This window comes from Elgaria multicarinata, chromosome 5, assembly GCF_023053635.1.
Source record: "Elgaria multicarinata webbii isolate HBS135686 ecotype San Diego chromosome 5, rElgMul1.1.pri, whole genome shotgun sequence".
Lineage (NCBI taxonomy): Eukaryota > Metazoa > Chordata > Lepidosauria > Squamata > Anguidae > Elgaria > Elgaria multicarinata.
This window is the reverse complement of record NC_086175.1, coordinates 71,654,540-71,679,458: the sequence shown is the minus strand read 5'-3', so window position 1 is coordinate 71,679,458 and position 24,919 is coordinate 71,654,540. Positions and strand designations below refer to the sequence as shown.

Here is a 24,919-nt window from a genome sequence, read left to right as displayed (position 1 = left end):
GACCCAAGGAGAGCATCAGGAACCTTACTGCCTCATGGCAGTCATGCTAGGTTGGGAGTCCATCTCACAAGATAGTATTACAATGGGGCTCTATTGTGTTTTAAATAACTTCCCCAATCTACATGTGTACCACCCAGAGCAGAAATGCACTTCCATCCAAGACAGAAGATAAACCATCTTGTACACACTGGTTGACCTGCATATTAACATGAAAGCCCCAGACTTGATGCTGGAAGAGAAACAGTGATAATTGGTCTGTTTGCTCTATGCTAGGCTTCCAGAGGGGCAAATTTCTTGTCTAGCCAGATTATAATAATTATTTTTTAATGAAGTAGAAACCACCAGATGAATAATTGAGGGCAAAAGTGAATTCTATTCTGCAGTAGAACTAGGAGTCAGTAAACCAATTCACATGATCATTGTGGGTTAAACAAGCTACAATAGCTTGTTTATGCCATGGCACATGCCAGGCACCACTTGCCTCATCACCTGCCTGGGCACAGCTTGTTGTCATCTAAACCCAGGTGACATGGCTTGTTAGAGAAGGAAACAACCCTTAAATAATCCAACAGCCCATGGGTTATTTCTGCCTCCAACAAGCCATACCACACCCAGCCACTTGTTTTACCCACAGTGATGATGTGAACCAAGTCGGTGACTTGAAAGTTGAATACGTTTTTCCTCTTCCTGCAACTCTTAATACTAGGGGTGTGCACGGACCCCCCACTCCGCCCCGTGGGCCGATTCAAAATTTTTGGATCGGCCCGCTCCGCCCCACCCATACTCCGCTCCTCTTCGCTGCGGAGCTCCGCAGCGGAGGGGAGTGGCGCCAGGTAAGGCCTGGAGAGGAGGGCGGGGGAGGGGGTTACCGGGCCCTGCTGCTGTCGCCGCCCATGCGGCGACGGCGGCAGAGCCCGGTAAGGGACCAAGGGAGAGGGGGGGCCTTACCTGCCTCCGTCCGCGGTCCGTCGGCTTCTTCAATTGAGCCCGCGGTTCAACCAGGAAGTCTGGGCCGTGCAGCCTAGACTTCCTGGTTGAACCGCGGGCTCAATTGAAGAAGCCGACGGACCGCGGATGGATGCAGGTAAGGGAGAGGAGGGCGGGGAGGGGGGTTACCGGGCCCTGCCGCCGTCGCCGCACGGGCGACAGCGGCAGGGCCCGGTAAACCCCACTTACCTTTCCGGCGGAGCTCCGGATCGAGGCGAAGGATCCGCCTTCACCTTGATCCTCTTCGCCACGCTCCGCCGGCCCCCCAATCCTCTTTGCCTCCGCCTTAAGGGCAGGCGAAGCCCCCCCGCTCCGCTTCTAATTCGCCGGTCCGATTAGAAGCGGCGCACATCCCTACTTAATACTTATTTTACTTCTGTTCAGTCTTTTGCCACCTCAGCGTTTACACATCAGATAACTCTAGTTGCACAACTTTTCATGCCTGGCTGGGAAGGGTGGTATTCCATGCTTAGCTGCCTTGCCTGAAAGTGATACTAGATCACATCCGTATTTAAAACTGGTACTTTCCCAAGGGTCCTGGCATTAATGGCCTGTTCCTTCATACAATGATGTGGCACCATATGTGTTTGTTGAATGGAACAGTGTGCTTTTTAGGGGTGTGCATGGACCCCCCGCTCCGCTTCACTTCCAGATCCGCGATTTTCGGATCGGGCCGCTTCGCCCCGCCCCCGCCCCGCCCATTTCTGCTCCGAGCTCCGGATCGGAGCTCCGTTTTTTCCCCCATAGGGTTGCATTGAAAGCTAAAAAAGTAAACAACTTTTTTTCTGTTCAAGTTAGAAACCTCACGTTTGGCACCATGACACCTCATGGACGTATACACACGCACGCCAAGTTTCAAGGCAATCCAATCATCCCCTGATTTTGGGGGAATTTATGAAAATCGGGCACCCCATTCAGACCCCTTGGGATAGCTCCGTCAATTTGCACGTTAGAAACCTCAAACTCGCCACCATGACAGCTTATCCATGTGTCCACATGGACGCCCAGACTCAAGGCAGTCCCATCATCCCCTGATTTTTGGCGGGGCTCTAACCTCTAACGCACCACCCATAACCCTAAGTCACACCCCTTTCGATAGCTCCGTCAATTTCCACGTTAGAAACCTCAAACTCGGCACCATGATAGCTTATCCATGTGTCCACATGGACACCAAGTTTCAAGGCAATCCCATCATCCCCTGATTTTTGGGGAATTTTTGAAAATCGGGCACCCCATTCACACCCCTTTCCATAGCTCCGTCAATTTGCACGTTAGAAACCTCAAACTCGCCACCATGAAAGCTTATCCAGGGATACATACGCCGCACGCCGAGACTCAAGGCAGTCCCATCATCCCCTGTTTTTTGGCGGGGCTTAAACCTGCAGACCTCTCAATGGGGCCATTTCAAAGGAAATCCCAACATGCCATGAATTGGGGAGTAGAGATCAACCTATATGAATCTTCTTCCACACTTGAAAAATGGATTTGGAACTTCCAAAACTCCAAGTGAGCGCAGGAAGGACTTCTCCCCTGAGTCAAAGCCAGACACACACAACATCCCTGCAAGGCGGGCAGGGGAGGAGAGAGGGAAGGCAGGCAGGCAGGCAGCAGACATTTCTGGGGGCATAAGGAAGTGAGCCAAGGATAAGCCAGTAATGCATATAAAATGGAATAAATAAATAAATAAATAAACGAAGGAGGGGTGGAATTAAAAGCAGCACTGTTGCTGAATAAACAACAAGAAGACCTTTTTTAAAAAGGTTGTATCTGTCTTTTACCAGTAATAGGGGGACATGCCCGGGGGAGGGGGAAGCAGCTGCCAATTTGACTGGTCCTAGTAGTGACCAGTCTTTTAAGAAGCAAGGCTGTCAGTTCAACTCATGAAAGCCATTGCTCCACCGCTAAGAAGTGGAACTGTCACTTCAACTCATGAGAGGCATCGCTCTACCACTAAGAGAAGTAGACCGCTCACTTCAACTCATGATAGGCATTGCTCCACCGGGTTACTCTCTTTGGAAGGCTCTGATGGCCTTCCAAGTACAGGAGAGAGTGGGGGCACGTCCACAATGAGATGCCCTAGGGGAGCTCATCCCCTTGCACCACATCTTTTCAGTTGTTCCCCAAAGTTAGGGTGGGTAGCAGTGCTGTGTTTCTATTTCTTATTATTGGCTTAGTATATGATTTCACAGGTTGTGTTTGTGCATTTGGTGGGGCTACTGTTTTAAAAAACACTGGGAAAAGTCCGTTCAGACTAAGAAAGAGAAGTTCCCCAGAATCCCAAGTTACCCGTTTTGCCTATCCCCTCCTCCAACTTTGGGATCATGTGATCATGACCGGGAGTTGACTCTGCCCCTCAGCAATCGAAAAGGTAATCTTTTTCCCGCCTTTACCCTACTTTTAAAAAAATTCTAGCGCGCGACCCGCACCACGCAGAGAGGTGAGAGTAGTCTCAAAATGACCCCCATCCACGACTCTCTGTGCACAAGAATTTTCAGAACGATAGCTTAAAAATCAACCCAGTTATCCCCGATTCTTTTCCGCAATGCAATCCTATGGGCGAAAACCGCCGTTTGACCCGCGCTGTCCCTGTTTGTTGACCTGATTTTTAAAAAAATATAGCACGTGACCCACACGACGCAGAGAGCTGAGAGTAGTCTCAAAATGACCCCCATCCATGACTGTCTAAGCACAAGAATTTTCAGAACGATAGCTTCAAAAACAACCCAGTTATCTATGGGCGAAATGTTTCAAGATGGCGATCGGAGCGCTCCGCGGAAAGAGAAGCGCTCTGAAAATGGTCGCTTCTCTTCGCCTTGCTTCTAGGGGTCTGCGGTCTGCTTCTACTCCGCCTCTGGGCAAGGCGGAGCAGGCCAATTCGCTCCTGCTTCTGCGCTTCTAATAGGAGCGAAGCACATGCCTAGTGCTTTTACTCCTCCTCTAGCTAAATTGCAGAAGCCAGTACTAAAGACTCACAGTACTTCTATATTCTCTCCTTCACATCTCAGGTTAAAAGCAGCAGCAACAGCAATTATTCATCTGCTTCCCTGAAATCAGGGTAGCACAACCTTAATTGCAAGTCTGACAGAGTTGAGGAAATAGATTCCTCCACAAATAACTTAATGGCTTTTTGACTTGGGAAGTTAACACTTGTCACCAATCATTTCTTATTGAGATGTTTTCATTCATCAGCAACATGTTAAAATACAATTGCATATTTTTAATATCTACATGAAATCTGGTTTTCAGTCAAGTTGAAAAAAAGACAGCAAAATGTTTATAACCAATATTTTATTGGATCTTGTTTGATGAACCACACAGACATTAACTATTTGTAGATTTTTCTTCCAATAATTGAATGTGAACCACATCTGACAAGTTAGGACAACTTCTTTCATTCAAAGTAGAAAAGTACCAGTGTCTCAAATACTATTATGTGGTCATCTCTGCTTAACCAAAAAAATTGTCTACTCAGTAATTGAACACCACACACACTACACACCCAGATATCCAATCTTTCACAACACAATACAAAGCTGTTGAAAAAATAAACTACCACTACCAAAAATAACTATCACAGATAAAACAAATCTGAAAGGGAGATCCAACACCAGGGAATAGTTTTCAGTGAATAAGCATCCTAATGATGACAAATTGGGGAGGATAAGTGTGAAGACATTTTCCTACTTGTCACAATGGCAAAATGTTATCTGTGCTATGCTTCTGGTAATGATTTATAAAAACCATCCCTCAGTCTATAGCATGGGTGAGCAACTTGTTTACCTCTAAAGACCATACTGGCACAAACTATGCAAGTTTTCCATCACATATTCAAATTTATTTTTGCAAGTGTAATGGCTAAAATTTAGGGAAAGAAAGCTAAATTCAGGATAACTGAAGTTCTGCATGAAGATAGCTTCAAGGGCCACATGTAAATTGCAAGTTGCCCACCCTGGCCTGTGGAATGTTGGCTGCAATTCTATGTACATTTGTCAAAAAGTAAGTGCCACTAAAATCAGTGAGACTTGCTTCTAAGTAAACATGCATAGGATTGCACTGTAAAGTAATCAAAATTTTGAAAATTTCTCATTAATCTAACATTCCATTAATTGCTGGTTGTTTAAAGATCAGCCAACCAGTACATGATTTTTACCGTTTAAAATAAAGCATTTACACTGAACTACATTAGATGGGATATGGGGGAGATCCCCTCATGTTTAAAAAATGTGTTTTCTAAAACCACTAAAAAACTTGCATTTACAAAATAGTTGATAAAAATATTCCTCTGAATTGTACAAGGTGGTGGTATAGGAACCACTGATTAAAGACTTTGTACAAAGTTGTTATTCAGATTTTGCTTCTTTCTCTCCCGCTGCATTGGATATTGGGACCTGAAAAAGGAGAAAAAAATAGTGTAACAGTATTTGTACATTTGCTTTCAAGTTCACTCCTAAAGGCTATAAGAATGTTGTTATAAAAGGTATTTGGCATGCCAAATTTGAAACTTAGACCCAACGCATTTTTGTATGCTATTACCTTAAGCCAAAATGCTATTGGAACATTTTAATCAACCAATTTGAGCTTGTCTGTTTAGGTGCAGCCAGAATAGTTTAACATATTCAACCCTCATGTAGAAAAACATTTACTATAGACCATTAAAAGCAAACAATGAATGCAGAACCCTGCATTGGCAAGATCCATACTTTCTTGTGTTATTTAAGTTTTGAGCTAAAGTTTAAGTTATATTACTCTGCTTCCGTGATTTTGTATTAATTTTAGCACTGGTTCCCATGCATAGTGAAAAATACTGATTTCACTAAAAAAAAACCATCAAATTTACATACAATATACTAATATCACAGATTCTTTTTGAACCCATATCCTGCTATAAGGTATCTTCAGATTAGCAAGGAATGTATTATATTCAAACCAGAGAACACTTTTTCTACCAAGGACTGATGGTTGTGTGCTATCTCCAGTATTCGAGGCAGTAAGCCTGTGTGCCCCAGTTGCTGGGGAGCATGGGTGGGAGGGTGCTGTTGCACCATGTCCTGCTTGTTCATCCCTGGCTGATGGATGGTTGGCCATTGTGTGAACAGAGTGCTGGACTAGATGGACCCTTGGTCTGATCCAGCATGACACTTCTTATGTTCTTAAGTAAAACTACAAAACTAATGTGCATGATTTAGAACCACTCAAGGATAGGTTTGGATCCACCGGTGTCCTTCCACCAGTGGAAAGGTCACCACTAGCAGGTTGAATTACCCCTTATATGGCCTCCAAATTTGCTCCGCAGATCTGGAGGGCATACAGAAAGGGTGGTAGGAAGTGAAACTCTTGCTACACTAATGAAAGTCTGCTTTTGTAATGTTGTCTTTAGCTCATAAAGTTGCAATCTGATGCATGTTTAGACGGGGGAAAAGTCATACAATTCCCAGCATTCCCTAGCCAGGAATGCTGGGTGTTGTAGGATCTTTTTCTGACTAAACATGCATCAGATTGCACCCTTAAGTAGGTTAATCTTAGGTTATTAAATAAATAAATAAATGTTATGTCATTCGGCTTCACTTTCTGATTAACACGAAGCAGTTAGTTTTAGATTCAAGGACTCAAGGAAGTTATTGTTAAAAGCTCAGCATCATTCTAAAATATGGTCTTTGATTAATTTAAAATCAAACATCTTGTAACATATATAATTATTTTCATTATATACAAATTAAATTTAGCATAGAAACTAGATATATGATTTTACATTCCATATGACTGGTGAGCTGATCTAGTCGACCTGATCAACCAGGCTGGTAACAGCATGCTTTCCTGTGCTGAGTCTTGACTGGGAAGATTGGCTGTGGAAATATGCCAAATCTGCTAGCCTTTTTTCATCAAAAGAAACACTATTGTCGTATCACATGCATCCTTTACCAGTAAAAATATATTACTTTGGCATAGCGGGAAGCAATCTTAAATTTCCTTTAGTGTCCTCATATAGTATTAATAGGGAACATCAGAGCCTGCTGTAGTTGGACTGTCCCCTCCCGCAACAGGGCTGTCTGACATCAACTGCCCTGAGGAAAGTAACATCAGATTCTAGTTCCTGCCCAAGGGGTTTGTGTTGTTCAGTTTTGTTGTTTGACCATGTGGTGCTTGCTCTTAGATCTTAAATATACTGTAAGCCACTTTGAGGACTCAATCAAAAAGTGAGATATAAATCTACTAAAGAGGTGAGTATCATCCACGTAGGGCACTGCTTGGGCATGGTAGGATATGTCCATATGTATACTACTCTCTGGCAGTAAGCCAGCACAGCACTTTTGAAAATCATGCTGTAGGTGAAAGAGACTACAAAATACAGATCAAAGCCAGTAGGATTTACCTCATCACTTTTTGCTTCTCCATTTTCTGCAGGCAAGTTATCCTTTATTTCCTCTTCGTTAATCTCTTCGGTTTGCTTCCCTTTTGGTCCCTTTTTCCCTTTTGTTTGGGTTTTCTTTTCCTCAGATTTATCCTATAGTAAATTAAAGTAGACCAACAGCATCTAGTCTTCAAACAGTTCATTTGTCAGAATATAAAGTTTTGTGGTCCCCATAATATTAATACTTGGACACTAAGTACAATAAATGAAACAATAGCAATTGAAGCCATTAGCAACTCTTAACAGCACAATTCTATTCATGTGTATTCCAAAGTACATCCCACAGTTCAGTGGAACATACTCCTGGGCTGGTGTATATAGGATTGTACCTTAAATGTCAGGAATATTGTGATGACTTTAAAAATGAGGCTGCTGACAAGACAAGGGCATATATGACATTGCTCAGTTTCTCAGTTATTCCAGTTTGTGCTACATACCCTAATTTGATTATGAAAACAGAAGCCTAAAGTGATAGCATACTCAAACAGCCATAACCATACAATTTGCATTTCAGAGTGAAAAACTCCTAATTATGAAATAGCATACAAGAATAGTTATGTCTTTCTGTATTAACACTGTCTTCTTTGAGTAAGAACTGCCAATCTCTAGCAAAATAATGGCAAGACATTTTTCTCCAGTCATGCTAGTGTGGTAAAAACTAAAATTCAGTGGCAAATCCCAAGTAGCTTAAACTGCATACAACAAAACAAATTACCAGGAAAAAGTTAGGTTAAAGAAGAAAAACTCTACCATTACATAGAGCAAGGAAAATGCCTCAAGTAGCAGATCTGGTGCACCACTAAAAGGCACATTTTCAATTATTATATATTAAGTGCCAATTTTTTGACTTTCTCACAAGCAAAAATATATTTTGAGGAATCCTGAATTTTTAATCATTGTAAAGAACCAGTGTAAAGAGCCAGCCTCTCTCTGTCTCTCTCTCTTTTTACTGATGAGGGCATTCCCTCATGTCAGGTTCCACATGTCTGTCCGCCTTTGAGAAAATTCTTATGACAGATACACTGGCTCATTGCTCCCTTTATAATGTCTGAGAGGGAGACTGATTAGTTTTCCTTCAAGATATAGATTTAAAACACCAGAAAAAAGGCTGTTCCCTAAACAAAAACGTATATCAACTAGTTCATCTAATACTGTTTGTTTTTTAATGAACCCCAAAACTGTTGTTGTTTAAATGGATACTGTTGTTTTATACTGTTGTTTTTATATTTTTGATGGTTTTAAATTTTGTATACTTTTTAATGATCACTGTTTTTAACTTTTGTAAACTGCGCAGAGAGCTTCGGCTATGGGGCGGTATATAAATTTAATAAATAAAATAATAATAACTACATGTCAATATACAATCACCTAGAGCATTTACATAATCTAAGACAGTATGTACAGATGACTAAAACTGGATAGTTTTACTACTTAAAAAACACATGATAGTACATGGCTTATTTAATGGACTTTAAAACTTTTAAAACTTGATTTTGTTCTGACTTTATACTGTTAGTTTTACCCTACCCAGTGCCTGTTTACCCTACCCTGTGCCTGTCTGCTTTCTCTTCCCCTCCTTATTGTTTTATTATGGTTTTATTAGAATGTAAGCCTATGCAGCAGGGTCTCGCTATTTACTGTTTTACTCTGTACAGCACCATGTACATTGATGGTGCTATGTAAATAAATAAATAAATAATAATAATAATAATAATAATAATGGATAACTTTGCTCCTGCCAAATTATAGTGATTTTAAAATGTTTACTATAATTAAATGACATATACAAAATAGCACATATTGTATCAAGCTAAACAGCCTTCAATTTTACACAACACAGTAGGAACTCAGTTTTTTTTAGGGCAGTCTTTAGAACTTTTATTCAGACTGAAACAAATACAAGTTTTCCTCATTTTGCCAACTCCCTGTCAATTTCTCAGCATTGAATAAACAATCAATCCAAAATCAATATGCCATAAGAAGGTATGGCTGTGAAATCTAGCTTAGCATTTGAAAGAACTTTGGCTTCAGCTGCTCAAAGGACTTCCACAAGTTCTCATTTAAGGATGACGACTTTGGTTCCTCTCCAGCTCTGAAGTGTATGAAATGATGGCTGATATGATTGAGAAATATTTAGATGCTAATGTTACAGCTGCAGCAGCTTTTGTAACAGTTAGGCATCTACCTTTATAGCTGGTTGAGAATGTTGACAAGAAAAAAACATTAGGTAGAGTAAGTGCTAAATCAATTTGTTTCTTTAGTGCATGCAGTTTTGCATGCGGATTGGTAAATTTCTCCAATATTTCTTGAAATTCCTTCCAAGTGGGATAGCATAAACAATGCAACATCAATCTTTCCAAAGATTTGTCAAAGACTACAGAAGCAGATTGCAGTATATCAAACATATCTTTGTTTAAACCAACATTTATATTTGGGATTTGTGAATTTTGATTCCTTTTAAAAAGATATATATCTATCAGTGTCATTTTAAAGTATATCTATTACTTGTTCAAGTCAGCTAACTAGTTAAGATCATCATACAATTAGTTTGAAACTCATTACAATTCGTTTGGATGCTCTTGCTCTTTTCGATGAAGCTGAAGCAAAGTCGATATACAGATGTATATTACAACTTGAACTTTTTCCTTTACTCCTGGAGAAGTTGTACTTTGTTTTGCTAAAAGATGAGTTAAACTAACACTGGGCCCATATTATAAGTTTCATGCTTGCTTCATTACCTTCTCATATGTTATATATTTGTAGCAGTCTGTGATAAAGCTGCACATGACACTTAATTTTTTCTTCAGTTTATTTCAGTAGTCTACTAGTCCACACACTATTCTGCTGTGTGGGTAATTCCTGACGTATTGATGGTCTGTCTTTCAGTGAAAAACGGCCATCTACTGTTAAAAAGAAGTACATACTACTGCATCATTATATGTACTACTCTACCAGTTAAAACTCAAAAGTTAATTCTTAAACAATCTTTGCTGTACTACTTGGGGTGCAGCCTAATTTTAGTGACTGAACCATGTCAATAAAATTTTCAACTTGAAAAGAAGTTCTTCATACCTATCTTCAGATATGAAGTCTTGCTGATCCTTCCATGACTGAAGAAAATATTTGTTACAGATAGTAAACTATATGATGAATGTTCAGTCACAGCACTGACACAAGTATTACCATCTAAAATTGCAGACATTCGAGATTTCTCCTATTACCTAACTACGATCCTGCAACAAAACGTTAAGGCAGTCATTCCCACTGCTACTCATTTCCTTATATAAAAAGAAAAAACAACCTCTAAGAGAAAGATTTTACTAAAGATGTTAGATCCAAGTTACAAATAAATACTGGTATGTAATCTGTGAACCTGGGTATACTTTCCTAATGGAACATATTTATGATCTCTGAAGCTTTGATGCTCCAAAATTTGGAATGTTTACTATAAACAGGGTATATAGGATTTTTTTTTAAGGAAGGACACCTGACAATCCTAGGTCCCCTCACAGCAATTTGTTTTGCTGTTTTATCTAGGAAACAATCCAAAATCTAGTTTTACAGGGAAAAATAGCAATCCATGAAAATTAAATGTTTTTAAATTTGTTACTACATTTTAGATCTTTATACTGCTTTTATTTTAGTTTTATATTGTAATTTTAAAACTTTCAAAAGATGTATATTACACTGTACTTGTTATTGTATTTTTTCATTTTAACTTTTGTGAACTATCTAAAGAGTTGCAGTATTGGACATTATAAAAATAAAATAAAATAAATAAATAATCTAAACCAACTAAATTCCTAAGCTGTTTGATATGTCCCTATAGAAAAATAAATAAATGTTAATGCACATAGTACTAAACGACAAAGTCCTTCAAAAGCTTCTGAGTTTACTAACCAACTGATCCAGATGTCCACTTTATCTAGTTGCTTTCTCCTGATAAGCAATTTTCATAATGTTGTTCCATTTCCTCACAAGTGGGCAATGCAACTCTTTACTGAACTGCTTATATTTAACTCATTTTCCTTTTTTACCCAAAAGTATCTTCAAAATATCCCCCAAAACAGCCTCTCCTGAATGAGAGGCTGACAACTATTTTTCTCTGCGGAAAAGTATGGGAATGAGTACATAATCACTGAGTAACATTGCCCTCCATTCTTTTCACTCTTGCTGCTTTCAACTTGTTTCTTCCCCTATACTGCACAACACTGTCTCACTCCAGGAACACAAAGTAGCTAACAGTCCAGAACTTTTGCTCATTTCATGTGTCTGTCTCCCTCTCTCCTTTTATTCAGAACTTTTCAGAAGCTATAAAATTACTGGGCAAAGCGCTCCCCCTTGGAAGATGAAAAGGAAATGTCCTTGTTTTGACAAATGCAAAATATTCTTATTTTAAAACAGAGGAAACTACAGTACTCTTGAAGTTAGAGTACATAAATAATAAACAAGATCCATTTGCTAGGCACAGGTCACTGACAGAGAAACAACAACCATGGATCACATGAGCAAATAAAAAAGAGGGGCATATTTGAAAATGCTGTCCAACTTTGCTGACAACCTGCCTGATCCCAGCCTTCAAAAGTGAAAGTATGGATGGGTCAGCTGTTAACCAGCCCGATCTACACCTTCAAAATTCTCTTCAGGTTTAAGAAGAATTTATGGATCAGTCTGGCAGTCAACTGACCTAATCTACACTTTCAAAGTCATCCTTCCAGTACTAGGCAATCTACTGTCAGAATAAATCTTTGAATTCCTGGTTGAAATTAAGGAAAGAGGTGAATCTGGCCCTGAAGTGGAAGGTTCCTCTGCCCCGCCCCAAGCAGGATTCTAATGCCTGTGAAGACCTGCTGGATCCTGTCCCCAACATCAAACTTGTAACAATGTAATGTCTCACAATGATGTTTGACCTTAAAAGATCTTCCCATGGATCTTGATTTACATAGAAAAGCAGTCTAACCTTCTCTATATTTTTTTAAAAGGGCCATTAATTAAACGTTAAAAGAATAAGTTTAACATCTTGTATTAAAATTTGATCTCTTAACTAAGTTGCTATGATGTTGTTTTTGCTTTATTACCTGTTAAGCCACCTTGAATATCATTTGATTGAAAGTCAGGGATATAAATAATCAAAAGGCTAATGATTTCATTAAAATTGTTCTTACCAAAGCCCATGTTAAAGAAAAGTATTTATACTGTAGGTAATTCATTCATACAAATAAATGACAATTACAATATAATTCAATCTGTAAATTATAAACCCCTTGGGGTAGGAAGAGGTATCATTTAGCACTTACCTCCTCTATAAAACCTGTCCTTTCTTCAATGATAATAATGGGCTATGAATTACTTACTTGAAAATCTGCATTATTACAGGCTGGGAAAGGGCTTTATAATTTTCATAGTTTTGCAATAAATGCTACAATATAAAACTTACCCAAGTTCTACATCATACGTTGCTTGACTTACTATTAAGGGTGCAATCCTATGATGGTGGCCTTAGCTAGACCTACCTTATAGTCCGTGACGGAGGAGGGAAGATCTCGCATTGTGATTAGTGCGAGATCCCTCCTCCGTTTACACGGGAGGCGCGACGACCTCAGGAAGAGAGGTGTTGCGCCCGCCATTTTTTTATTTTTAAAGAGGAAGGAGAGCACGAACGGTCGTGCACTAAAGTTAAGTGTTTTTTTTGTTTTTGTTTTTTAAAGTACTTTTCCTGCTCCCCCACACCCTAACCCCGATGGGTGCAGCTCCCGGCTCCGCGTGAGTAATCGCGGCAATGGGCCACATGTTCTGCGGTCTCGGGCTCAACCCGGGACTGTGGAAAAAGCAGGCCCAAAGGGGAGAGCTCTATCCCAGGGCAAGGGAGAGATCATCCTTCCCTGATCCCGAGATCCCCTGTGCATTATGTGGACGCACAGGGATGATCTCAGGGTCCACCCTGTGATTAAGCTCGGTCTAGCTAAGGCCTTATGCTCTCAATGTTCATAAGCCTCCAAACTCCCACCATTCCACCAAACTCGGTGGCATTTGAACATCCAGGGCAGAGAAAGAGGAGTGATCATTGCTTCCCCATTCCTCCGGATCATTGCTTCCCCATTCCTCCGGCTCTGCATTTTAGCTAAACTACCTTTTTAGCCCATCTAGCTGGGGCACATCAGAGGGAGAGAAAGGGAGGCTTCAGGAGCTTTAGGATAGCTTGTATCCTGGCCTCTCCAGTTCCCCCCCCCTTCACCCATCAGAGTGGCCCCTTTATCCCCATCTCCAAGGTTGAATTGTTTCCACACTGGTTGCAAGAGAGAGAGGGGATGGAGCACAGATTCCTGGATCCAAAACCACAACACCATCTCTGACCTCGGATCCAGAAATCCAAAGTATCCTATGGCCCCACAGATACTGCCTACGAGGCACAGCATTGCTCCCTAACAGTATTTGCATAGATGTAATTTTTACTTTGAAGATATCTACGTAACAAGAATATCCTCAGGTCTATGACCATATTAAAAAAAGTATCTCAGCATAGTATCCTGTATTCAATAACAGTACCCCATTTTTAAAATGGTTTTTCTCATCCAGCTTCCAAATCAAATCTCAAATAGTTGAAAAACATGGTTTCTCAAAGTTCATATATAACCCTATCCCCAAAACTGACCTTTAGAGCTGGCTTTTTTGGCTTTGTTTCAACTTTGGCAGTGACAGGTTTCTGAAAGAAAACACCACAGGTTTACTATGTTTTTCCCTTTCTGCAAATTATCATAAGAAGCAAATGCAAATCTCTACTTACAGCTGACAGCCGTGCTGATCGCCTCTTTGGCTAGAGCAAAACAAACCACAGAAACCTGGCATTAATGACCTCCTCAAGGCTACCATCCCTCCTGAGCTTCTACTACACCATCAAAGCATTGAGCACTTACCTCTTCTTCAGCAGCGTTCACCTGTAATGGAACATAGTTTAAAATAAGAGAGGAACGACGCATGCGCGCAGCACCTGGCTGAACACCATTCCAGGAGGAGCCGTGACGTCACCGCGCATACGCCCCCTTCCCGCCGCCGTGTCGAGATTTCGAACCTGAGGCCGTCTCCTAACAACGTCTGCAGAAAGTTCGAGACGTTGGGACCTGCGCGAGGCTCGCGCGCTCTCTCTCCGAGTCTGCCTTCGCGGAACGGGCTCGCCACTTACGGGCCAGGGTTTTAAAGGGCGGCGAATGTCGCGGCCATTTGTAACCGTCACGCCTCCCTCCCCCTCCTGGACCTGTATAGTCTGAGCGCGAACACTCGGGGCCCTCGCGGCTCAGCCGTCGCAGAAAAGAACTACCCGCTATTAATAAAAAGGGAAAGGAAGGAAAAAAACCCAGCCCGCTCGCCTAAGTGGTGGTGGTAGTTTTTTTAAAAATAAAAGAAACACGGGGACAGGGTGGGGGAGGGACGAGAGCGAGAAAAGAGCGCGCGCCCTTGGCGCACGTTGAAGTGCGCGCGCGTCCGTCGCCAACCTTTCTCTTCGGCATGGCGGAGCAAGCTGCGATGCCGAACGGCGACACTCGGCTTTTCTTGTGCTTTATTTATTTTCCCTAGCGTCGGGAGCGCTCGTTCTCACAGCGCGAGCGGCGGTGACTTCTACTTCTTACTCCAGCCTACTGGGAGTCCGACTCTCACTACTGCGCACAGACTAGAGTGCCCGCCCGCCCGCCTGACCCCCCTTCTCCTCCCGCAACCATCCCAGCAGCGCCAGCGGCACCGCAACAGGATCCAGCCGGATTGAGAGGAGGGGGCAGGCGCGAGAGCGCTCCTCAGCGCCGCCCCCGACTACTGGGCGCGCGCGCTCCTATTGGGCAGGGCCGCTCGCGGGGCCGCTTTTAAATCACAACAGTCCGTCCCAACCATTAAGGCGAGAGCCGTCAACTTCATGCCGCTCCCCTGTCGAAGAGGCAGGGGGGGGGGGAGGGGGCGTGTCGTGTGTGTCTTAACAGGAGCCCTGCTTTGCATTCGCGTCACCGCAGGAGTGACAGCAGCTATGGCCTGCGCGCATGCGTCCAGAGACGTGCGTGAGATCAGCTCGGGAGGAGGGGACCGTCACAATAGCAGTGGGACGTAGCCGTGCCGCCGGGATGTGCGCGTGCGCACCTTTGACAAGTCGGCGCGAGCCCATGCCATTGTGTTCTATTTCTTGTCCTCCGCACCTTAGCTATTTAGGCTGAAAACGCCGGTAGTAGGAGCTTGGGAGCCGTGGTTCGCCTTCTCTCCTCCCCTGCCCGCTCCCCCGTCCCCGGCTTAAGATATGAACGAGCTGCGCGTGGAGACGGGGCAGGTGACGGGCGGCGGCGGCGGCGGCGCGGCGTGGTTCCTGGTGCTGAGCTCCGTGTTCCTGTGCAACCTGCTCAAAATCCTCCTGCCCTCCTGCTCCTCCATTGTAAGTGACGTCACCTCGCTAGGGTTCCCATAACGACGGCGCCCCGGTTCGCCCTCCTCATCCCCGAGGAGAAGGGAGCCCGCCGTGCCCTGTGGGTCAGGAGAGGCTGAAGGGGCGGGGTGCCTTCCTGAGATTTCAGCCGCCTAATCAAGAATTGTTAAAGCCACGATCCAATGTGTACGTTTAATTGGGAGGCAAGCCCCGATAGTCTGTTCCCTCCCTCCCAATCCCCTTTTCCCTCCCAATCCCCTTTCCTTTTGTGTCATGTCTTTTAGATTGTAAGCCTGTGGGCAGGGACTGTCAAGAAATACTTTTGTAAGCCGCCATGAGAGCCTTTTTTGGCTGAATGGCGGCATAAAAATACTTTAAATAAATAAATAAATAAATTCTGTTGGGCTTTCTGTCGGGGCAGTGTACGTAGGACCGTGGCCTTGATGCGAAATCAAGTTGCCTCACGCAGCACTTTAGGACGCAATCCTATGCATGTTTAGCCAGAAAAAGCCCCACAATTCCCAGCATCCCTACAGCACAGCTGGCTGGTGGGATGCTAGGAGTTGTAGGACTTTTTTTCTGGCTAAATATGCATAGGATTACATCCTTAACTATAAGGGTGCAATCCTCTGCACAAAACATGTTGGGAGTTTTAAGACTATTTTCTGCTTAAACACGCATAGGATTGCATCCTGAAAGAGATAAAAAGATTCTTTTAGTTCAGAATAATGAGGATGTTTTAAATTATCACATTCATGTGGAAAATAGGGACCATTTTTGGCATATCTAATGGAGATTGTAATGGTGAGGATGTGTATGTGTGTATGCATTGGTGTCAAAAATCTATTTGCATGGATTGCTCTGATGGACTTCTACAGCAGAGAGGGTGAGCTGTACCAGGTAGAACTGGGGATTGCGGATACTGGATTATTTGGCTGTCACATTCAGGTATGGATACAACCTATACTATAGGTCCTATCATTTTGAAACTTTCCATGGCATCAAGAAAACACGCAGTAGGGCTGCCCTTCAAATGCAAGCCTTTGTTCACCTTTTAGAAGATGTACACCTTAAAGTGAAGTGTGAATAGAGTAATCCTATGTTTCCAAAGTGTAATACAGGTGCATTTGTTAAGAAACTGAGAGTGACTGGAAAAGCATCTCTGAGTACTTGGTAATAAAGCTGATTTCCTAGAGTCAAACTGCTTGGGGGCTCAAGTAATTCATTTGCCCACATGTTTCTCCTGCTTGGGAGTGCAGACAGATTGACTGGGGACCAGGGAAGAAGGTATTTGCCGCATCCTGTCTGTTGTGGAACTACAGACAGAATGTCCTAGTCCACCCCTGCTTCTGACAGTCAAGCCCCACTTGCCATGGGAAAGGTTTGGTGTTTTAAAAGTAAATTGCTTCATTGATCCTCAGCACCATAGTCTGAGAAGTTAGACTTCACTTTTGCATTGGTCCTGTTTGCGTACATATCTAGGTGCTGGTCAGATGTGAATACATGGGGAGGAATTCGTTAAAAGTTAGTCCTGCTACAACAATCTTTCTAGGACAGTCTGCTTTGTGTGTTAAGAATACATTACCCATGGTTCTGGCAGTATCTGCCTGGATTATGTTATTTAGGAATGGGGCTAAAAAGTTGCTTTGTAAGATGTAGGTTTATTTTAATCAATAACTTCATTTTTTTAAAAAAAAATACACACTCATTTTATTTTTTAAAAAATGACGAAATAGCACACATGTTCCTCTCTTTGTCAGATATCCAGGTTGCTACAAAAGGATGCTGAGCATGAATCACAGATGAGATCTGAAATTCAGAACATGAAGCAGGAACTTTCTACCATTAGTATGATGGATGAATTTGCCAGATATGCCCGACTGGAAAGGAAGATTAACAAAATGACTGACAAGCTTAAGACTCACGGTAGATAGTTGCTACTTACATATGTGTGATGTTCATTAGTCAACCTTTAATTTTTAAATGTTTTTGCTTTTTATTTATTTCATTAAGATTGCCTCTATTGTTTGTGTGTGTTTTCAAACCCCCTACCTACATAATAGAAAATACGCCTATATCAAAATACGGCTGGCCTGTCGATCCACTGCTTCAGGGTTCAGTCATTAATATTTCTAAATATGTGTCCTTTTTGAACTGTGAAACTTCTTGTTAGGGGGCAGGGGAAGGCAAGGCAACTGATGAAGAAGGCTATTTTCATTTTCTGTATCTAATTATAGCCTCTTGTTAGGCCGTGCCCCTAGAATATATATATATATATATATATATATATATATATAAACCAAAAGGATCTACCACCCATTATTAGTTCTTCTCTTCCTTGTATGTTTTAGAATAAATCCTGCAGTCTGCTTTTCAGTTTTACATTTAAATTGAATGGATTATTTATTGACTAATTACTGTTTAGTTTTATTTTAAGTGCCAGACACACAAGAGCTTTTAGCCACCACATGGGCCTTAGCTAGACCTAAGGTTTACCCTGGGATCGTCCCGGGGTCATCCCTGTTCATGTAAATGACACACAGGGGATCCCAGGAGCAGGCAGGGATGAACCTGGGATGATCCCAGGATAAACCTTAGGTCTAGCTAAGGCTCCAGTCTTTGCTCTTATTGAGCTGAACACTGGAAAATCCAGGAGCAAGTTTAATTTTTATTGAGCAGCTGATTAGAATACTGTCTTGTACAGGTTTCCTAATTCTCCATAATGAAAAGGGCTAGAGAATTTTTATTTTGAATGAAAACTGAAAATTCAGAGACGGGGGCTGAACCTCTACATGACCAACATCCCAAACTATGGTCCTAGTGACTACTATCAATGGAACATCTTTCCATGTAAAAGGACTGGGACTGGATTCTACTCAGCCATGAAACTCATTGGGTGATTTTGGGCCAGACACTAAGGCCTTAGTGTCTGGCCCAAAGGTTTATCCTGGGATTGTCCCAAGGTCATCCCTGTTCATGTAAATGACATACAGGATATCCCGGGAGCAGGCAGGGATGACCCCGGGACGATTCTGGGATAAACCTTAGGTCTAGCTAAGGCCTGACTCTCAGCCTAATCAATCTCACAGGGTTGTTGAGAGATTGATGGAGAGGAGAAGGACCATGTAAGCCACCTTTGGTTCCCCTTCCAAAGGAAGAAAGGTTGGTTATACATGTAATAATAAATAAAATACTTAAGATGCAGCCAATGGGTAGGATCCAACTGTAACCCTGAACTGGTGTTAATGACGTTGTGCTAGTGTAAACCAATGTTTGTTAAGCATTACTAGTGCTTGTTAGGGCAATGAGGAAAATGGTGATTTGTCATTGCTCTAGCAAGCGCTAGTTACATTGTACAAGCATTGGTTTACAGTAGCACAATGTTAGCGCTAGCGCTGGAATGCAATTCAATCCTACCCACTGTGATTTCTTTCTACCTCTTTTAGGATTGCCACGAGACATACTGAGAACATATAAATACCAATAATAGTTTTATTGCAAATATAAACAAAAAATCTGCAGTACAGTGTTTCTCAAGTCAGTACATTTCTGTGTAAATTGTGTATGTTTATTAATTTTATTTAACAACAACAATAAGTTTTAGTTATAGTATGTGTGATGTATTTTTGGTCGTCTTTGGATTTGTGTGGATTTTCATTTCATTTGGTTTATATTTATCTGAAAATACAATAAATGTGAAAAAAAGAATAGATTTTCTCTGTGTGAATGCCAAGGGCATTCTTACTAAAAATCCTTTACTTGGAAAGAATAATATTAGTTTAAAAACGTATGCCTTCTATTTATATAAGTAATACCGATTATATTTCCTGTTTCTTTTAACAGTGAAAACACGAACGGCTCAGCTAGCTAAAATAAAGTGGGTAATAAATATTGTGTTCTACATTTTGCAAGTAAGTAAAATTTGCTTATAAAAGAGAACATCTTATGATAATAACAAAGTTATAAATTGAATGATTCCTCAACTATGAACAATAATAGGGGATGTTTAATATTTATTACAACATCCTTACACATTAGATGAGGGGGAGGCACTAGCACCATATGGGGGTGCTAGTGTGTCCCAGACACCTTTGTGGTGTCCAAAGATACCCTAGTCCTCCCCAGCCTTTTTAAAAATTGACACCTTTTCTTAACAACAGCTGGGATTGCTGCAAAACAGATTCCTGTTGGTGCTGAAAACTGAGGTTCAGAGGCGTTTAGTGTGTTGAAACTCAGCCCTCACCTCTGCCTTGTACTCCGTCTTTGGAGCAGGTTAGTTGTCCTTTGCCACACCTCCCATGGCAGTCATTTTGTAGTAGTGCCCATGACAGTTTCTCGAATTGTCAAATGTGCCCATGCTCAAAAAGTTTGCCTGTCCCTGGATCAGACATTTGCAAGAAGGGATCTAGACCAACCTTCTACTGATGTGCTAGTTTTCTATGTGGAGGGCATTATTTTGTGTGTAGAAACATGTAATAATGTCTCTTCCCCACCCACCCCTAAAGTGCAAGCCAAGACCTATAGCAAGTCAGGGAGTGATTGGGCTCCTGACATTTATAGAGTGCAAAGTTCTCTCTGACGTTGAGATCACCAAAGTTGTTTGGCACTGGATTATTTCAGTGTCAACACAGGCATCTAGGACATGGTTGGCATCAGAAATGCTGATTGTGCAACTAAATGAAAACAAGCACTCTCATTTTACACTTTCCACGCATAGTCATATAATAATTGCTTTTATTCCAGGCTGCCTTGATGATCTCACTGATTTGGAAGTATTACTCTGAACCAGTTACTGTGCTCCCAAGCAAATGGCTGGCCCCTTTAGAACGCTTGGTTGCTTTCCCAACTGGAGTCGCAGGTAAGACTATACTAACGGCTTCGCCTGCTTTTTCATGAATTCCATGTATGTTTCCCATCTTAATATTTTTAATGAATTCATTTCCTCTCAGTTCCCAAGCATTTGTGGAGCATAATTATGCATGGCTCACTATGTTGCCTGACCCCTACAACTACTGGCTTCCCATGTGGTTGCACCTATCATGGGAGAAGTATTTAAGGGAGACACACTAGTTATACTAGGCTCCATTTAATTATTCTTGTGGCACATTAATTGTCTCCTCACACACCAATGTTTTCTTTGTTATGTTGTCATTCAGTTTTGCTATCAAAACAAAACTGCTTGTATGTAACTGCCTAAATGTGTATGATTGAGTTACTGATAATACTAGTGACTTAAAGAATGCTTCTCGCTTATTTTTAGGCGGTGTTGGCATTACATGTTGGTTGGTGGTTTGCAACAAAGTTGTGGCCATTATGCTTCACCCTTTCAGCTGAGAACGAATCCCAGTTTTAGCCATTTTGAACTCTCCTGCCTATCATCACAATGTTTTAAAACGTCTGGCTTTTTATGAAAGGCAACATCTGGAATGCAATAGCTTATGAAAGGGGGGAAGTGTTTAGGGTCAAGTAATAAAGCATAAATTAATGATCTTTTTGTAACATTTTATTTATATTTATGTTTGTATTGTACTGTCTTCCTATGTGTAACCTTCAGGTTCCTATTCAGTTTGTAGAAATGTCAGTTATAGATATTGGTGATTACAAGTCATACAGCATTAAAAAAAGCAGCCTACCAAATTGTTTAATATACAGGTTTACTGAATGTGTAATTTGTGAAATGAAACTCAGTGCAAACAAACCATATTAAATACTTTGAAACTTTTGAATGAGTATTTTATGTAGTCCTAAAATGGGAAACAGTCATTCATTGGCCTCCCATCAGCTTATGTTTTATTCTCTTCCTTGCCCCTCTTCCTTTGCTTTATTCCAGAACAGGCAGCCTGTGGGTAGCTAAGGTGGCTACGTATACTGTTTTTCCTGGCCCTGAAGGAGAAGTGCATGTAGCACTCCATTTATTACACTTCTCAGGTTACTAGTTGCTAATTGCTGAGCTGAACAAAGATTCTGTTGCCATTTGGCAAAAGCATGTCATGCTTGTAGCCAAACAGCCTAGTGGCAAACAAACTGCTCTTTCCACCCTGCACCAGAAAGTTCAGAGTCAAGGCTGTCCCAGGATTGACGCAGGCAACTGGGATATCTCTTCTTTCCACAGAGATCCAAGAAAACTGTTCTAGTTCTAAGTGTCTGATGTCAGTAACAAACTGGATGAGGGTGAACAAATTGAAGCTTAATCCAAACAAGACAGAGGTGCTCCTGGTTAGATAGATGAAAGGCAGATCAGGGAATAGGGATTCAACCTGTGCTGGATGGTGTTATTCTCCCCCTGAAGACTCAGGTTCACATTTTGGCTTTATTCCTGGATTCAACCTTGAACCTGGATGCCTAGGTTTCAATGGTGGCAGAAGAGTGTTTGCAAAACTGAGACTGGTGCACGAATTGCACCGGTTAATGGAGATGTCTGACTTGATCATGGTAACACTTGGTTTAGTCAATCCCATACTGTAACAAAATCTAATCTATGTAGGGCTGCCTTTGAAAGGTATTCTGAAACTTCAGCTGGTCCAGAATGTTGTGGCCAGACTGTTGACCAGTGCCGCTTACAGGGAGCACTCAACACCCTTGTTACAACAGATCACTGGCTACCAATCTGATCTATAAAGCCTTAGATGGCTTGGGAGTAGGCTACCTGAAAGACAGCATTGTCTTATAGGAACCTGCCTTTGCTTTTAAGATCTTCTGACCAGCCCTTTCTCTTGGTCTGCCACCATTGGTAGCACAAGTGAAGGCCTTCTTGGTGGCTGCTCCAAGGATCTAGAATTCCTTGTTGGGGTAGGGTAGGGTAGGCTCCTTCTCTGTTGTTCTTCCGGCATGCAAATATGTTTTTACTCAGTCAGGCCTTTGGCATCTAAGCTGGTCTGTTGCTGAAAAGGTTCTATTGGGTTGAGTGCTGTTTATTTTTTTAAAGTGCTTTTAATATATTTGGTTTTATGATTCTTTTAATTAAGTTTTTATTTAAACTTACTGTTAAATGGCTGGCTTGGATGCCATCTTCAGTGGAAAGCTAGGATATAAATTAGATAAAAATGATACTATATTGTATTTTCTCACTGGAAGAAGTATTGTAGCATGCTTGGCTCTCCGGGTAAGTGGGCAAACTGCTCCTCTACTATCTTTCTTAACAGCTTAAATCCTATTCAGTGAGTTAATTCATTTCTTCTCACTTTTATGTTTACAAGTTTTAAACTTGTTTGCTTGGGTACATCACCACCTGTATATTGAATCTATTCTGGAATACCTTTAGGAGCCCCTTTTTTAAAAAATTAAAACTGTAAAGGATTTCTATCTATTGTGGTTTAATAGATTTTCACATGTACATTCGATTCCATTGATCTCCAAAGAATAAAAAGCGTTTTTTAAACTTTGAACAACGCTGAGTATCCTATGGTTTCATAACACTAACATAAATTGTGTTGTGCTAGTGCAAGGGACCTCTAGCGCAACACCAGTAGCATTGGCTTGCGTGACAATATTCCCCAGAGAACCTGTCGTGCAAGCTAACACTATTGACATTGTGCTAGAGGTCACTTACGATAGTGCAAAGTAATTTGTGTCAGCTGTATGACACTGTAGGATAGCGTGCTATCTTTTTACATTTCAGACCATATTAAATCAGTTGTTTAATCCTTTATACAAATTAGCCTTATAAGGAAGAAAAAAGGTGATTAGAACACACTCTACAAGGGTGATATCTGAACATTGTGGGGCCTGTTCTTATTGGTTCACATTCATTTGGCAGTGTGGAAGGCCGAACACTGCCTTTGACACAAATAAAAGTGCTGCATAGATTTGAGCCAAATCTGTTTGTAATAAATGAAAGATTTTTAGGTTCTTATGTAGGGGACAGAACATTTGTTGACCAAATCCTACCTCTCCTTTCCTAGAGGTGTTGCCCAAACGGTCTCATGAGTTCTGCTGGCTCTGGTAGAGCAGGTGCTTCTTCTCCACTGATACTGAACCTCTGTCTGTGGTTTGACAGAATACTACAAGTTGTGCTGTTTCCTGATCCTAAATGCTCTAGTTACAGAATGACAGTAGGATCAATCTCTTATCTGTTAGGAAAAAGATGGGTGATGAAATGTTGCAGATGTGTTTTAAAACTTGTCACATGTCTTGACATCTCTGTACTAATGTTCAGTATGTTGCCTTATTCTGTGATAGAAAACAAAGAGAACAAAGTTGTGGGTAGCACAGTATTTAATGTCTGAATTACCAAGAATGTTTGATCAGAAGAGATTTTAACATACTGTTTTGAAAGTTGTTCCCAAGAGAGTTTGGGGTGCAAATACAACTGTAGAAAACAAAGTGCATATCCCAATTATAAGCATAGAAATTGCTGCAACCAACACGTTTCCTTGCACTGAATAATTCAGATAGGGCAGATGAAGTTGCCGGTGTCACCTAAAGACTGCCAAGTTTGCGGCGGGCGGGGGTGGGGGGAGGGGAGTAAATAAACTAGGAACACTGAACGGGATTGCCAATTGTCTGGCAGTAGCCTTTTGACCTGGACCTAGAATTTCAGCTATAAACTGCGGCTATTCTAAGAATATGGCTTAGAGTCCGTTTTGGCAGTCTTTAAATATGTCCTCATCTTAGATTGCAGAAATCCTACATGGAGTGTTTTTAGTTATCGACATACTGTATCTGGAGTCCCTTTCATCCAATTCTTATGGATCACTTTCCTGACTGTAGCCACGTAGATATGCTTAAGGCACAATCCTGTGCATGTTTAGATGGAAAAAAGTCATACAACCCCCAGCATGCTCCAGCCAGTGCTGCTGGCTGGGGAATACTGAGTATTGTAGGAATTTTTTCTGTCCAAACGTGCCTAGGATTGCACCTTTAATTGCTTTATTCATTTAAGAGGCTTTGTGGAATGGAATCAGCAACAGAAGCTATATGGAGCTTAACTTTACAACTGCAACTAGGCATTTACTTTTTTGACAATAAACTTTACCATCAATGCCTATTCAGTACAACTATTTTCAATGTGCTTCTTAACTCCTCTACTCCTTTTATAGCTTCTCTGGCAGTAGAGCAGTCTTTGATCTTCCCTGCAGTATGATGAAGCATGTTTCATTGTTAACTATAAACATATACTACATCTT

General features: G+C 41.5%; 2 protein-coding genes across 2 annotated transcripts; one reads left to right on the top strand and one right to left on the bottom strand.

Annotated features, from left to right (window-relative positions):
• Positions 1-4,258: 4,258 nt before the first annotated feature.
• On the bottom strand, positions 4,259-15,065 carry HMGN1 (high mobility group nucleosome binding domain 1). The gene is made up of 6 exons (XM_063126618.1): positions 14,887-15,065; positions 14,311-14,331; positions 14,181-14,210; positions 14,049-14,099; positions 7,358-7,489; positions 4,259-5,375 (listed from the first exon to the last, which is right to left on the bottom strand). Exons 1-6 carry the CDS (start codon positions 14,899-14,901, stop codon positions 5,328-5,330), a joined length of 297 nt encoding a protein of 98 aa, XP_062982688.1. The 5' UTR covers positions 14,902-15,065; the 3' UTR covers positions 4,259-5,327.
• Positions 15,066-15,454: 389 nt separating this feature from the next.
• On the top strand, positions 15,455-21,398 carry GET1 (guided entry of tail-anchored proteins factor 1). The gene is made up of 5 exons (XM_063126617.1): positions 15,455-15,803; positions 17,555-17,720; positions 19,638-19,705; positions 20,538-20,652; positions 21,055-21,398. The coding sequence occupies exons 1-5, from the start codon at positions 15,672-15,674 to the stop codon at positions 21,126-21,128; spliced, it is 555 nt and encodes a 184-aa protein (XP_062982687.1). The 5' UTR covers positions 15,455-15,671; the 3' UTR covers positions 21,129-21,398.
• Positions 21,399-24,919: the final 3,521 nt, after the last annotated feature.